General features: G+C 49.2%; 1 protein-coding gene across 1 annotated transcript in view; it reads right to left on the bottom strand.

Annotated features, from left to right (window-relative positions):
- Positions 1-16,291, bottom strand: part of RELT (RELT TNF receptor) — a 79,997-nt gene that overhangs the window by 33,992 nt on the left and 29,714 nt on the right. The window contains exon 2 of the mRNA XM_054015867.1: positions 3,193-3,272. Coding sequence (XP_053871842.1) covers positions 3,193-3,237 — 45 coding nt within the window. The 5' untranslated portion in view covers positions 3,238-3,272. The remainder of the gene's footprint in view (positions 1-3,192; positions 3,273-16,291) is intronic.

Here is a 16,291-nt window from a genome sequence, read left to right as displayed (position 1 = left end):
GGGATTCCTGGACCTGAGAGGGGCCCTAGGAGCGTGTGCAGTGACAGTGGGGGGGTGAGTATGCTGCCGGGGGGGCAGAAGGGGATCCCTACCACAGAGCTCGCTGCTGCCGGCAGGGAGAGGGCAGGAGGAGGAGGGGAGTCCTCTCCAGTACCAGGGCAGCCTACTTGCACCCCAAATTCATCCCCAGCCCTGCCCCACCCTAGAGTCCACACCCCCAGCCAGAGCCCTCATCCCTCTGTCCTAGCCCTGAGCCTCTCCAACACCCCAAACCCCTCATCTCCAGCCCCAGACAGAGCCCTCATCCCCATGCACCCTAACCCTTTGCCTCAGCCCTGAGTCCCCTCCCACACAAACCCCTCATCCCCAGCCTCACCCCACAGCCCTCATCCCTGCACCCCCTCCCTTTGCACCCCCCTCTTATCCCCAAACTCCCTCCCAGAACCTGCACCCCTGTCCTCTGCCCCAGCCCAGGGCCTGCATCCCAGACCTCCTCCCCCACCCAAACTCCCTCCCAGAGCCTTGGGCAGGTGGGGGGTGGAGCTGAGTTTGGGCAGGGGCAGGTTCTGGGCACCTCTAAAATTTCTACAAACCTGCCACCCCTGCCGGCAAGAGCTGGTGCACCATACCGGGGTGGACTGGCTTCCTGAGGCAGCAATTTAAAGGGCTGGAGCCCAGGGCCCTTTAAATTGCCACCAGAGCCCCGCTGCCAGAGCCCTGGGGTAACGGCAGCGGTGCTTGAGTGGCGATTTAAAGGGCCCAGGGCTCCTGCCGCCGCTACCGCCCTGGGCCCTTTAAATCCCCGCTGGAGCCCCACTGCCACTACCCCAGGGCTCCAGGGACAATTTAAAGGGCCTGGGCCCTTTAAATAGCCCCCAGAGCCTGCCGGAGCCCTGGGGTAGCGGTAGCAGGGCTCTGGTAGCTATTGAAAGGGTTCAGGGCTCCTGCTGCCTCTAGCACCCTGGGCCCTTTAAATAGCTACTGAAGACCTGCCGCTGCCGCCACCCCAGGGCTCCAGCAGCAGGGCTCCAGAGACAATTTAAAGGGCCCTGGAGGGTAGCGGCAGCCGGAGCCCCGGGCCCTTTAAATCGCCCCCTTTAAATCACCCCCAAACCCCAGGGCTCCCAGACACCTCTGCAGCTGGGAGCTTAGGGGGTGATTTAAAGGGCTTGGGGCTCCCAGCTGCTGCTACCACAGCCCCAGCCCTGATTTAAAGGGCCTTGGGATTTAAAGGCCCTGCCTCCTCCAGTGGAGGCCACGCCCCTCCTCAGGACTCCAGAGTACCAGCAAGTCCTTTAAGTTCCTTTCACCCCTTGCTCTCAGGCCAGGACAGACCTGGGCCCACAGCCTTCTGGTGCCCAGCATGGCAGCTCCCTGCTTTTCCAGGCCTCCCCTGCTGTGTATTTCAAGCAGCAAGGCGGGGGGAGAGTGTTTGTGTGGGGAGCGGGGGGATTAACCCTTTGACTTCTGAAGTAAAATGCCTGTTATTTCCCTCTCAACCAAACACCCCCTTTCCACACATCACAGCCGCCCTCCTTCCGGCCCGTCAGCCTGGGCACAGCACCCTCCCACAGCACGGCTCCCGCAGCACCCAGACAGGCTGCGACAGCCAGACAAGGAGGGACCCCCTTGCACCAGCAGCTGCCTCACATACACACACACACTCACTCCTTGGCATGGCCTCCTCCCTAGGGGCATCCAGCTCCAGCCCCCCTAAGTCCAGACTGAACCCCGCCAGCTCCTGTGTCCAGGCAGCACGTTGGGCACCGGGGGGGGGGGGTGTCGAGGAGGGGGTTACAATGGACTACACGCACACTTCCCTAACCATGCTGAGGAGAGCAGCAGCCCCCTGTTCTAGGCCTTCCTGTCCTGCAGCATGCCTTAAAAAAACCACACACACACACACACACACACACACACAGCCAGGGGATCTGTGCAATTCTCCCTCAGCACCACTGGCCCCACACAAGCCTCCTTCCCAGCCAATTTCCCAGCCCTGTCAGGCTTCACCCTAAGGAAGCAAGGGGCAGAGTCTTATTTTGGGTGGTCTCCAGGGGCAGCTGAAACAGATTATTTTAGCCTCATTTCTCTTGCATTTCCTCCCCCCCACACACACACACCCCTGCTGCTTCCCTGCAGCCAGAGCCAGAGATAAAAGTCTCAGTCTTAGGATGCTCCAGTGTGACCTTTTCTAGCAATGTCCAGTATTTAGTAAGAGGAGGCTGGGGAGAGCATGAGGGAGGCTGAAGGCCTATTACAGAAGCACAGCCTGCTAGATCCCTACCATTATCTCTTAGCAGAGGGTCTCTGAAGTGGCTTCACAGCCAGGGCAGGGAGGAATCGCTCCTGAACCAGCCATGTCAGAGCAGTCACGTGATAAGCATCAACGCTCATTTATAATCACGCTACCACTTGAGTATTGATAACGGAACCAGGGCGTTGCGTGCCTCCAAGAGAGGTGACAGGCAGCGAGTGGGCATGACCACAACCCCTTCAGCTCTGGGGCAGGAGCTGTGGGTCTGGGGGACTTGGTATGATGCAGGCGGAATTAGGACACTGCTGAAAAAGACCATGTGGCTAGGCTGCCTAGAGGGAGCCCAGAGGCTGGAAGGCGGTGAAGAAGAGAACTCTGGGTAGGATCAGACTAGTAAGGAGAAGAGCTCCCTGCCCAGAGACTGTACAGTTAGAAGCCCAGAGGCTTCTGTCAGATTGGTGTGGGTGGCCCTGGGTGCCTGTATACAGGCTAGCTGACTTCAGCAGGGCTCTGTGTGGTAGCACGGGCCTGTCTGTGTGGCTTCAGGCTGGGAAAGCAGACAGCAGAGCATGTGGCGCCGAGATACACTGCAGCTTGGTTTTATGGTCACTCTTGCTCGGTTGCCTGGGTTTAGTCCCCTCCATCGGCTTACCCCAGCCTCTCTCCTGGCCTTCCCCACTCCCATCCTCCAATATCAACTTCCTCTCTGCCTCTTCACCCAGCCTCACCCCGCTCAACACAAGAGCTTTCTCCCCTGCAGCCTGCCTGACTCTCCATTACAGACGACTCCCCCCCTCACCCCCGCTCTCCACGGTCTGGGGGATACTTGAGCATTCACAGCCACCGCTTTATACCACTTCCCCATGCTGGTGTGCGATGGGGTGCAGCCAGCCTGGGCCGTGCTGACCAGAACGCACACAGGATGATATTGTACTCACTGCGAGGAAGACAACGAGCGACCAGCAGACCAGGTTCCTCTTCATCCTGAGGGCCGACGGCAACAAGCCACGGAACGAACCTGCTGGGACAAGGAACAGGAGGGTCACGGTGAGTCAGCCTTCCTCCGTGGCTAGTTCAGTATCCAGCGGGATGGATGCACCTTGGCACCCTCATTACAAACCCAGATTTACCTCCAGCCCACACACTGGCCTGCTGTCCTGCTTATCCCTGAAAGTTACAGGGAGCTGACGAGAAGCCTTAGAAACCTGGGGTTAGTTAAAGGAAAGAAACCCACAACCAGACAGGCTTCCTCCAACAGCCCGCGTCCCCTTGCCTTTGGGTCTGTGCCCTGCAGCAGAGTCTGGAAGGGTTGCCAGTGATGTACAGCAGCCCTGGAACCTAAGTGGGAAAATCACGGGCCATAACTATCAGCCTCAATGGATCTGTGCCCACTTACGTCAGCAGCGCTAGATTTACAGATTGGTCCTATATTTAAAACCTGCCTCTTCTTCCCCCCCCCCCCCCCGACATATCTGGGTAGTTACAGACCCCCATTCTTATCATGCCTTGTAGAACAGAAAACCTCCCCCATCAAAATGGGCAGGGAAGAAGAGAGACAAGGGGGAAAGCAGTTCCACTGGACAGTCATATGCCTGGTTTGCCTTGCTAGTCCAGAAATTTCTCCTACAAAGTTCTCCAGCCTCTCCCTGCAGGGCTGCAGCTTTAGAAAGCCATGTACTAAGCCTCACGTCTAGTTTCCAAAGCCGCCAGCAAGGACTTCCATGCGGACTGACGCGTAAGGAGCTTGATGCAGTTAAAGCGAGCCTGGCCTTAGAACGATTTTAAAGAATGATGCATTAGACATTAATTGTCTCTACAGAGCCCGCAATTAAATGCCTAGAGACCTGCACTCATTTAATAGGATTGATTTGGTGAATCCGTCTGTCAAACGTTACATTACAAGGCATTATTTCATTGCTAGCAGTGCATTGTGGGACTGCGTGTTGCTGTAGAGAGTTCTCTGGAGCGCCACGGGGATTAAGATTGGAGCCAGGGGCAAAGGAGGCACAAGCAGGGGACAGAAGCCAGTTGGCTTCAAAGTCAAACGGGAGTTTTGCCATTGACTTCAACAGGGCCAAGATTTCACTGCATCTTGAGGAGGTTTGCTTCAGAACGCTGAGCACAGCTGAAGCTTTGTGATTGGCCGCTAGTGAGGTCACACTTCCAGTACCTTGTAAAGATGCTCAAGTCGAGCCATTTCCCTTATTTCACCTGTAAGTGTCACCCCAGGAAAGTGACTGTGCTGCCTCTCAGTCCCATCTCAGAGCTATAACTGCACTTTCCTGGATGGTTAGAGTCACGTGGCTTCCGACCTCTTGCTCAGCATCTGCTACTGGCCCCAGAAATTCTGCTCATCAGGTGTTCCCTGCTCAATCTTTCTGAATTTGCAGGCAGGCTTGGCAGAGGCTAGAGACTCAGACAAGAGGGGACTGGTGGCACAAGCTAATGCAAGGAGACCCTCCAGCTCTTAGAGGCAGGGTGTCCAGTTTGGCTTAGGCTGCATGTGACCTATTCTGATGGTCTCTCGTCAGCCCACCTCACAGAAGGCTGGTCTGACTGGCCTGTAGCTGCTCCAGGAGTCTAGAGCTCAGTTGTTCGCTCTGGCAAAACTAAGCAAGGGAAACGGAGGTCAGATTGGTAGGCAGGGAGCACAGATGAGGAGGTCGATGTGTGTCATTTATAGAAACCCAGGAGTCAGGCAGCACTATCGACAGGGATCGCCTACCCTGAGCAAATAGTCTGCCCTCAGATTTGCACTTTATTAGTGTCACGGCAGTGCCAATAGCAATCATGGCCCCATTGTGCTGTACAGACAATTCATAATTGGAATTGGTGAGAGTTGCATGTACTCATCTAGTGGAAGAATTTGGCTCCTGGGCTTGTTTCTAGCCCCCCACCCCCAAGACAGGTATTTTCAGCCTCAGCAATTCATTTTAGATTAGAGGAAAGGCAGGAGTACTATGACGTCCTTGTGGAAGAGACTCGTTCACAGGAAGCACCTGCTAGACAGGTACAGTGGTCTGACTACCTTAGATGCAGCATACAGAAGGCAGTCTTAGATGCACTGCTGTATATGCCACAGCTAGGCACAATCAGGGGAACTACCAATACTGGTCAAATCCATCCCTGGTGTAACACTGGCTCCAATGAGATTACACCTCCAGGGAGGGATTTTATCTAGTCAGTCATAGAATCATAGGACTGGAAGGGACCTCTAGAGGTCATCTAGTCCAGTCCCATGGCAGGACTAAGTATTATCTAGACCATCCCTGACAGGTTTGTCTAACCTGCTCTTAAAAATCTGCAATGACAGATTCTACAACCTCCCTAGGCAATTTATTTCAGTGCTTAACCACCCTGACAGTTAGGAAGTTTTTCCTAATGTCCAACCTAAACTGCCCTTGCTGCAATTTAAACCCATTGTTTTTTGTCCTATCCTCAGAGGTTAAAGAGAACAATTTCTCCTTCCTCCTTGTAACAACCTTTTATGTACTTGAAAACTGTTATGTCCCTCCTCAGTCTTCTCTTCTCCAGACTAAATAGACCCATTTTTTTTTTTCAATCTTCCCTCATAAGTCATGTTTTCTAGACCCCTAATCAGTTTTGCTGCTCTTCTCTGGACTCTCTCAAATTTATCCACATCTTTCCTGAAATGTTGTGCCCAGAACTAGACACAATACTCCAGCTGAGACCTAATCAGCACGGAGTAGAGCGGAAGAATTACTTCATGTGTCATGCTTACAACACTCCTGCTAAGCTAATACATCCTAGAATGATGTTTGCTTTTTTTTTGGACTTATTTAGCTTGTGATCCACTACGACCCCCAGATCCCTTTCCGCAGTACTCCTTCCTAGGCAGTCATTTCCCATTCTGTATATGTGCAATAGATTACTCTACTTAGGGTACATCTATACTTACCTCCGGGTCCGGCGGTAAGCAATCGATCTTCTGGGTTCGATTTATCGCGTCTTGTCTGGACACGATAAAATCGATCTCAGAAGTGCTCGCCGTCGATGCCGGTACTCCTGCTCGGCGAGAGGAGTACACGGAGTCAACGGGGGAGCCTGCCTGCTGCGTCTGGATCCGTGGTAAGTTCGAACTAAGGTACTTCGACTTCAGCTACGTTATTCACGTAGCTGAAGTTGCATATCTTAGTTCGAAGTGGGGGGTTAGTGCGGACCAGGCCTTAGGAAGGAACACTCTGCATTTGTCCTTATTGAATTTCATCCGATTTACTTCAGATCATTTCTCCAGTTTGTCCAGATCATTTTGATTTATAATCCTACCCTCCATAGCACTTGCAACCCCTCCCAGCTTGGTATCATCCACAAACTTTATACGTGTATTTTGTATGCCATTATCTAAATCATTGGTGAAGATATTGAACAGAACCAGACCCAGAACTGATCCCTGTGGGTCCCCACTCAATATGCGCTTTTAGCATGACTGAACCACTGATAACTACTCTCTGGGAACAAAAAGAACAGGAGTACCTGTGGCACCTTAGAGATTAAGGCCTGGTCTACACTAACCCCTCAATTCGAACTAAGATACGCAACTTCAGCTATGTGAATAACGTAGCTGAAGTCGACATACCTTAGTTCGAACTTACCGTGGTCCAGACGCGGCAGGCAGGCTCCCCCGTCGACTCCGCGTACTCCTCTCGCCGAGCAGGATTACCGGAGTTGACGGCGAGCACTTCTGGGTTCGATTTATCGTGTCCAGACAAGACGTGATAAATCAAATCCAGAAGTTCGATTGCCTGCTGCCGAACCAGCACGTAAGTATAGACAAGCCCTAACAAATTTATTTGAGCATAAGCTTTTGTGGGCTACAGTCCAAGCAGTTTTCCAACCAGTTATGCACCCACCTATAGTAGCTCCGTCTAGGTTGCTTTTCCCTAGCTTGTTTACAGGACGGTCATGGGAGACAGTATCAAAAGCTCTGCTAAAGACAAGCTATACCACATCTACTGCTTCCCCCCCAGCCACAAGGCTTGTTACCCTGTCAAAAAAAGCTATCAGGTTGATTTGACAGGATTTGTTCTTGACAAATCCATGCTGACTGCTACTCATCACCTTGTTATCGATAGGAGTTTGCAAATTGATTGCTTAACTATCTTTCTGCATACTGAAGTTAAGCTGACTTGTCTAATAACCAGGGTTGCCCTTATTTCCCTTTCTATAGATGAGCACTATCCTTTTCTAGTCCACTGGTATCTCTCCCATCTTCCATGACTTTTCAAAGATAATCGCTAATGGCTCATATCTCCTCAGCCAGCTCCTTGAGTATTCTAGGATGTATTTTGTCAGGCCCTGGTCACTTGAAGACATCTAAACTTGTCTAAGTAATTTTTAACTTGCTCTTGCCCTATTTTAGCCTCTGATCCTACTATGTTAGACCTCCAAGCGCTAACAAAAAAAAAAAAAGTTCATTTAACATTTCTGCTACTTCCAATATTTTCTGTTATTGTTTCCCCCCCTCCCCCGAGTAATGGGCCCACCCTGTCCTTGGTCTTCCTTTCTAACATATTTATAGAATGTTGTCTTGTTACCCTTTACGTCTCTAGCTAGTTTAATCCCATTTGTGCCTTGGCCTTTCTAATTTTGTCCCTACATACTCGTGTTTGTTTATATTCATCCTTGGAAACTAGGTCAAATTACAACTTTTGTAGGACTCGAGTTTCAGATCATTGAAAATCTCCTGGTTAAGCCAGGGTGGTCTCTTGCCATACTGCCTATCTTTTGTATGCAGTGGTTTTTTTTCCCCCTCTTGTGCGCTTAATAAGGTCTCTGAAAAACTGCCAACTGTCTTCAATTGTTTTTCCTTTTAGACTTGCTTCCCACAGGATCTTTCCTACCAACTCCCTGAGTTTGCTAAAGTTTGCGTTCTTGAAATCCATGGTCTTTATGTGCGGTTTTCCCTCCTACCATTCATTAGAATCATAAATGCTACCTGGGTGTCAGCCTAGATTTAAAGCATCCTGCTTTTGTGACTTTAAACCAAGCCCGGAGGTTTCTTGAAGCCCTGCTTCCTGAGATTGAACAGCATGAGGTTATGGTAAATCTAGCTAACTAGAAAGCGGACTTTATCTGCCATCTAAGTAGTAGTATAGTTGAAGGTAAACCGAGTTTACCCACTTCTCATTTGGGGAATACGGCGTTCAGCTTAGTTAGTTTATCCACTTTTTTTTAATATATAAAAACACTACACAGCATGACTCAGGGATTGGCGCTCGAAGCAGAATGAAAGCACTTTACTGCTTATGACGCATCACATCAATATTACAATAGATTTCTTTGCTTTTCCTCATCAGTCCTTTTGGGAAGGGGAAAGGAAGCGAAGGCAGGAGAGTGAGAACCGCACAATAGAAGTTGACCTCAATGGACAGAAGCCCTGAGCTCCCCCACCCAGTCTTGTAGGTAGAGAATGGAGAGGGGTGCGGGGGAGGGGGAGGGCACCAGGAGCCGCACTTAATTGTAAAAGAGCCACATGTGGCTCACAAGCCACAGTTCGGCCATGGCTGCATTATAGGTTGTTCCCAAGTCTCTCAATTACTTGTCACCCTATTTGTGCTTTCCTTTAAAGGCAGTATACTCCCAGAGAACTGTGCTGACCCACTGTGACAAAGTGGAAATGTTTTTAACGTTTTCTCTGAATACTGTGTGCCTCAGTTTCCCCTATGTATTACTCAAGCATTTAGACAGGTTTCAGAGTAGCAGCCGTGTTAGTCTGTATCCGCAAAAAGAAGAACAGGAGTACTTGTGGCACCTTAGAGACTAACAAATTTATTAGAGCATAAGCTTTCATGGACTACAGCCCACTTCTTCGGATGCATATAGAATGGAACATATATTGAGGAGATATATATACACACACATACCTGTGTATGGAGGTCGGACCCAGGAAGCGCCAAAGCTAAGCAGGTTTCTCGTTCTAGTGCACGTGTGCCTGGAGGGGGGGGGGGGGGGGAAGAGAACCACTGCACCAGAGTCCTGGCAGAGCTTCATTTAGAGCAGTTCCTGAGCACCAGACTGACACTTCATGTCTAACGCAGAATTGTGAGAGGATTGAACAGGAAGAGATGAGGGTTTTTGACTGTGAAAGAAAACCCACAAACCAGTTTCACCTCAATCTAGCAAGGAGTAAGTTTAGCGAGAGAGCACTTATGGATGGATGCCTGAAAATGCTCTAGACATCTGAACTTCACCAGCAAAGTTAAGCACAAAAGGCTTGTTTTATTTATGGAAGTTTATCTAGCAGGCAGAGCAAGGACCTGTGAGTAGAAATGCCGGTTCTATTCCCAGAACTGCTACCGTCTCACAGATTAGCTGGTTGGGAAAAAAAAAAAAGCCAATTTTTCCACAGGAAAATTTTAATATTTGTCAGAACTGCTCATAAAAGGTTTATTCAACTAAAACCAAAGCCAGACGCTGAAAAATTCAGTTTTCAAGAACTGAATATGAAAAATGGTGTGTTTGAACACCAAATCTCTTTTAAAACTGAAAATGAGATTCAACACGAAACATTTTTTCCCCCCACTGATAATGGGGTGGGGGAGGGAAGAGAGTTTTTTCCTCCCAATAATTTTTTTTTAAAAATCCTAAGATGAAAAATGTACTAAAAGCTTTACAGATTTACTGAAATTTTGATTTTTTTCTATCTACAAAAAGCTGTTTTGATCAAGAAATTTCAACCTCTTGAAATCCTACCTCCATATTGCCACAGTGTCATTCCCCACAAAGTCTGTAAGATGAGGACACCCCATTGGGATTGCAGAACTGGGCCTCTGAATAACTTTGTTACGCTCCGATGACAGACGCGGAATGTAAGAGCCAAAGAGTAATGAAGAGATACGCAACCAATGATCACTTTCACAGAAACAGGCTCTCAGTTACACCCATGCAACAACTGCTGAAGTGCGGGCATTTGGCTGAAGGCAGAATTTAACTAAGTGTGTCATCAGGCTTCGTGCTTCAGTAGGAGTTGCTCATGTGTGTATGGGAAGCAGGTGGGGAAAAAAGGTAGAGGAACGAGTCCATTCCTGCAAAGAGCTATGCATCAGCCACTGCCAGCAGCAAGATACTCAATCCAGCTGTCCCATTCAGCATCCCCACCCCCCCCAAAGTTCAAAGCAGTTTTACTCATAGGGATCAGACTAAAGCTCACATATCTTTAGATTCCAGCTACTCCAGTTCAAGTGTGCCCAGTTTGCAAGTAGATTCATAGACTCCACAGCCCAAAAGGGCCATTGTGATCTAGTCCGACCTCCTCTGGCACAGGCCACAGAACTCACCTCCCCCTCCAAATAATATATTTTTCCCCCTCTTTCTGATAGCGCCACAAACTCAACCTGGGACTTAAGAGCCGGGTTCTGCCCTTTTTCTGCATCAGCACCTGTAACAGAGGCTGAAGGCCTTCTTCAGAAACAGCTAGGCAGCCAGGATTTCATCCAGAGATTGTGCTGCATCTTTAGGAGATTGCTTCAAAACGGAGTGTAGCTGAAGCTTTGAGTGGCTGCGGGTGAGATATCACACACACCCCCCCCAGAGTCTTGTAAAAATGACCATGTCTAGCTGTTTCCCATATTTCTTCTATAAATTCCATGCCAGGGAACCCTGCTGCCTCAGGGCAATAATTGCCCTTTGACTTCTTGCTGTACCGCTCAGCATCTCCTACTATCCCCAGAAACGCCGCCCGCCAGATCCGGGGCTCAGTCACTTCCTAAATTGGCCTACAAGCTTGCTCAGGCTCCAGCTCCACCAGCACGACACAGGAGACCTTACAGCGGCACCACGGTAAGGTCTGTAGTGTAACCATTGCCTTAGAGGCAGGAGATTGCCTCTCTAGAAACAGTGGGGCAGCCCTGTCGCCTTCAGATTATTCCCTGTGTCCCCCCGCAGTGTTGCCAACTCTTGGGATTTTATGGCGAGTCTCACAATCCAGTATTTGGGGCTTTCCTTCAAGCCCCAGCTTCTGGAGTGGGAGGTTTAAATTTCAGCTTTCCTTTAAAACAATAAAATAAATAAAAGCAACAAACCCCACACACAGCCAGGAGGCAAAGAAAAACCCAGAGTTTGGGTTGTTTTTTTTAAGATATCATGATTTTTGTTTTTGTTTTTTTTTTAAACCTGACTGGTGATTTTTGAACGGCAATGCCACCTATGGAAGCCCTGCTTGGAACCTCACAGCACTGCTGGGGATGTACAGGTGGGAACAGCCTCCAGCTGGTTCGGCAGGATTAACAAATATTTTTATCCTTGAGCTCAGCAAATCTGGCTCTGAAGCAGATCTGCTGAGTGAACAGGTGCCACTGTTCCATAGCCTCTTATCAGAGCATCCACGCTCCCCAGATTCTCATTCCGTGCTACCTGGCAGCCACAATGGATGGGTTTTGGGGGGAGGGGGGTGTATGTGCGCAAGGGGCTTAAGGAGCATGGCACTGCATCAATCATTTCCCCCTGGGGCTGCAGAGTTTCATGGACAGCACTAAGGGGAATGCAATCCCAGGCACAGCACTTTTTCCAGTGTATTTCCCCTAGGAAAGCGTATGGACAATTCACATTCTGTGGCACAGCAGTGGACACCCTGGGAATAAGGTGGTCTGGGCTTGCTAGCAGAGAGCTGGATGTACGAATGCTATTTCTTAATACCCTTCACGCCTGCAGCTCCTTTCCCCCCAGAGAACCAACGCCCTTGGATCATTAAACTTCACAAACTCTACTGCAAGTAATGCATCATTCCACGGAGAAACCGAGGTACACCCACGTTAACTATACCACCCCAAAGGGCAGAGAGTAGAGCTAGTGGCCTGGTGTAAACACATATGGCTACATCGATCACTGCCCCAAAAGGTGTTTGGGTAACTAGCTAGAACAGGGTAGTTTTCTGTAAGTCTTACTCCTGGTCTACACTTCAAAGCTAGCTACAGCACTAGGCCAACCTCACCCCCAATGTAGACACGGTTATGTCAACAAAAGAACCCTTCCGTTGGCGTAGCTACGGTCAGTCAGGGGTGATGTTGCTACAGCGACTGAAAACCCCCTTCTGTTGCTGCGTCTACACCGGGGGCTGTGCTGGTATAGCCATAGCCACCTAGCTAGGCCAGGATACTCTCTGCCCTGTAGACGTAACCCTAGTGGTGACAAGTACATTAGTTTTTAACTGTGATGCAGCCAGGTGACTCAACCACAGGTGCAGGGGATAGCATTGACCTCACCTGGCTACATCGTGGTAAAAATTCCTGTGTCTTGTCCCCCCTAGGATTTTACAGCAAGCTAATTAGCCAGTGTATTTTTATAGTGAGAGCACCAACATCTCCTGGCAGTGAAGGCAGAGCCTAAGGAAAGGTGGTTTTCCTTTTAACAAGCATTAGGAAATCGGACTTAAACACTGCTTAGTGCCCATCATAGATAGGGTTTAGCACCTTGGGTCGACCACAACCAGTTACCAGTCTTTGAAAGCGTTAAGTCCTGGGAGCAAAGGACTCATTCGCTAACTTCAGCAAAAAGCCAGCACTTTTTCCTAGTCTAGGCAAGGGCAGAGCAAGGGACGAGAGCCAGGACTCCTGGGTTCTATTCCTGGCTGTAATGCCCACAGAATGCTGCCTCCAGGGTTACATGCTGCTTGTGTGTGTGTGTGGGGGGGGGGGGGGGGGGAGGATGTTCTCCCCTTTCATGGGAACAGCAGTAGTTTTCCACTCTGCCTATCCTGTCCTAGTGAATGCTGCCCTTTTGAGAGAGGTGTTCCAGTAGGAGCAACCCCCCATGGAGCCCTCTATGCTGTCCTACCAACAGACACTTCCCAGGGTGGGTGCATGCAAATCACCAGGCTCCCTTGCCCCCACCTACTGGAGAATACTGCCATCCTCTTGTAAGACCGTGGAACTGGCTCTTAAAGACACTCAGTATACAGTCGCCTCCACTCTCGCCATAGAAGCCAAGCAAGCCACAAGCGATCAAAGGCACAGCGCTGCTGGTTCAGCGCTTGTCTTGTCCCCACTGGGGTTAAGCACCAGACAGCCTGGCCTCACTGCAGGATGAAAGCTCTGAACCACCACCCCCACAAATCTATTTTTGGCCCTGCAGCTCTCTCAGGAAAGGCTGCCTCAGGGAAGCCTCTGCCAAAGTTAGACACGGTAGCAGCTATAATTAGGTGCCATTCAGCAACCTTTCCACTGATGTCTCCTCAGTGAAATGGCAAGCACGGGCAGCCCCAGCTTAAGGGGAGAGATTTAGCTTTGCTGAGGCTGCAGCTTCTTCTGCAGAAGGGCAGGAGGGAGGAAATACACAGGGCTTTTGGAGAGGATTTAAGGAAGACCGGGCAATTCCCAGATAGAGTCAGGACTCCTGGGTTCTACCACCAGCATGAGGTGCAATCTTGGACAAGTCAGCTCACTGCCTTGTGCCTCAGTTTCCCCACCTGTAAAATGGGGATAGTGATACTTCCCTGCCTCATAGGGGTGTTGGGAGAACCAAGGTTTGCAGAGAGCTAGGCGATGCTGAGATGGAAGGTGCTGTGCACCAGTAGTCAATGAGGTTTTGTCCCTCTTCCAACTTGCACCAATTTAAATGCCAGCAGTGCAAATTCCGGTGAGGACATGGACAGCCCAAGGCTGTTTCTAACACAAGGAAGCCTGATTTAAACCACAATAAGACCATGCACAGAGTCTTCTGCGCCAGTTCACTCCTGCAGTAAAGCCTGTGCAAGTGTTTTGCGTAGGAAAGCCCTGAAGTGGGCAGCAATTGACACAAAGATTTCCATGAAAAGGTTCGTCAGACTCAGTTTCCAGATCTACAGCAAGGAGGGTTTTCCAACCTTTTTTTATTTGCAGACCCCTAAAAGATTTCAAATGGAGGCATGGATCCCTTTGGAAATCTTAGGCATAGTCTGCAGACCTGCAGGGTCTGAGGACCACAGACTGAAAACCATGGATCTGCAGAAACCACTTCCTTTTTAATGATAAATCTGCCCATAGTTTTAAATTAATTCAGCACTTGTTCGAAAGCTTCATCCACTCTCCCACCTTCTCTGGAGCAATCACACTTTTCATTTGTGATGCAGTCACGTGTCATACTCATCCCATTCCCACTGCTCTAATTAAATGTAATTAACTACACACTATTAAAGCCTGACTGAAACAGGAACTTTCCCAGTAGCAGGGCGGTTAAAAAAAAATTACGTAATAGTGCAACTTTGAATTCATACAGCACTTTCCATCCAATGGTATCTCAAGGCACTTTACATATTGGGAGACCAAATTCACCACTAGAGTGAGCACAACTCCACTGACTCCAATGGTGTCATGCTTCTTTATGCTAGTTGCAAAATTAAGTTCCACAGCTCATAGGGAAATTAATCCACCGCTGAAATGCAGCCACCTCTGGAGTGAGGTGTGGCTGTCATGATGCACAACATTCCACAGTGCTTTATGTCAGACTTCCAAATTTAATATCAGTAAAACAAGATTATTGGAGAGAAATGGGTCGGTACATTCTTACAACACAGCAGAACACAACAGTCCTGCTAAGGGAATAGAAATGTCTGAGTGAAATCTTTATCTCAGACATTTGAAGCCTTGCTAGCATAGTTTAAAGTGAAATGGGGCAAGATGTCCCCATTGGTGTTTTTCATAGTGGCAGAAGAAGTCCCCCATTGCCAGGCTACTATTATAATCAAGATGGTCACTTACACCTTGTGGGGGATGGGGGTGGGGTGTCAGGACTCCTGGGTTCTTACTCTAGAAGGTCAAGGTCATGCAATGAGCTGATGGCAGTCTGGGTGTCAGGAGGCTTAGTTAGCACTTTTAATCATCATTAAAAAAAAAAGTATTAATGGTGACAGCAGTTCTCTTCTGTAGGGGATTTCACACTACATTCCCATAGCCCCTAAAGAGAGCCTCCCACAGAGGCTGAAAACCCAGTAGGAGATAATCTCTGTTCCAAAGAATCAGCATTCTAAAAATGGACAAGACAACAGCGGCAGGAAAGGCAGAGGCACAGAGGTGCCCAAGGTCACCCAGCGGATCAGTGGCACAGCTGGGAATAGAATCCAGGTCTCCCGGTCACACGAGGAAGAAGGAAATAGGCCAAGATGTTTTACCCCTTGGCTAATCTAAAATAGAAATCTCACACACCCACCCACCCCTCATTACTTCAGGAGAGGGAAGGGAGGGGACGAAGGAAACTCCCAGTAATTTACAGAATTAATACATCCTCCCATGTGGTTTGACTTGCTGTACTACAGATTGTACATGACTCCGGGTTCCAGAGAACAGTGACGTCTTGAAGTTCCGATTTGTGAAAGGGAGTTTGAAGTTTCCCCATTTTGATTACTCAGAAACTTCTTCCTTGTAGTTGATAGTGAATCAGGTGTCCTTCTTCCTACTAAAGTGACTAGACTCATTCTTTAGAGGACGTTCTCATGCCTTAATGATCTAATACAAGGCATTATGCAAGGCGCTGGTGAGACCTCATCTGGAATGCTGTGTGCAATTCTAGTTTCCCATGTATAAGAAAGACGAATCCAAACTGGAACATGTACAGAGAAGGGCTACTAGGATGATCCAAGGAACAGGGAACCTACCTTACGAGAGAAGACTTAAGGAGCTTGGCTGGTTTAGCCTAACCAAACGAAGGAGGGAAGATATGATCGCTCTCTACAAACATATTGGGGGGGGGGGGAGGGAGAGAAGAGATAAACACCAGGGAGAGAGAAGAGTTAAAGTGTCAATGTGGACAGAAGAACAAACTGATACAAACTGGCCATCCATAAGTGTAGGCTTGTAATTAGATGGTGTCTAATCAAAGAAGTGAAGTTTTGGGAAAGCCTTCCACAGAATAGTAGGGGCAAAAACCCTCACTTGTTTAAGATGGAGCTTGTAAGTTTATGGAGAAGATGGTACAATGAGATGGGCCACAATGGCATGTGGCCCCTCTGACTGCTATTTGCAAGTCTCCAACGGCCAGAGATAGGACCCTAGCTGGGGAGGGCTCAGAGTTACTACAGAGAATTCTTTCCCATGTGTCTCTTGCACA

This window comes from Malaclemys terrapin, chromosome 1, assembly GCF_027887155.1.
Source record: "Malaclemys terrapin pileata isolate rMalTer1 chromosome 1, rMalTer1.hap1, whole genome shotgun sequence".
Taxonomy (NCBI): domain Eukaryota; kingdom Metazoa; phylum Chordata; order Testudines; family Emydidae; genus Malaclemys; species Malaclemys terrapin.
Note: the sequence above shows the minus strand (reverse complement) of the source record. Positions and strands in the feature narration are given on the sequence as shown.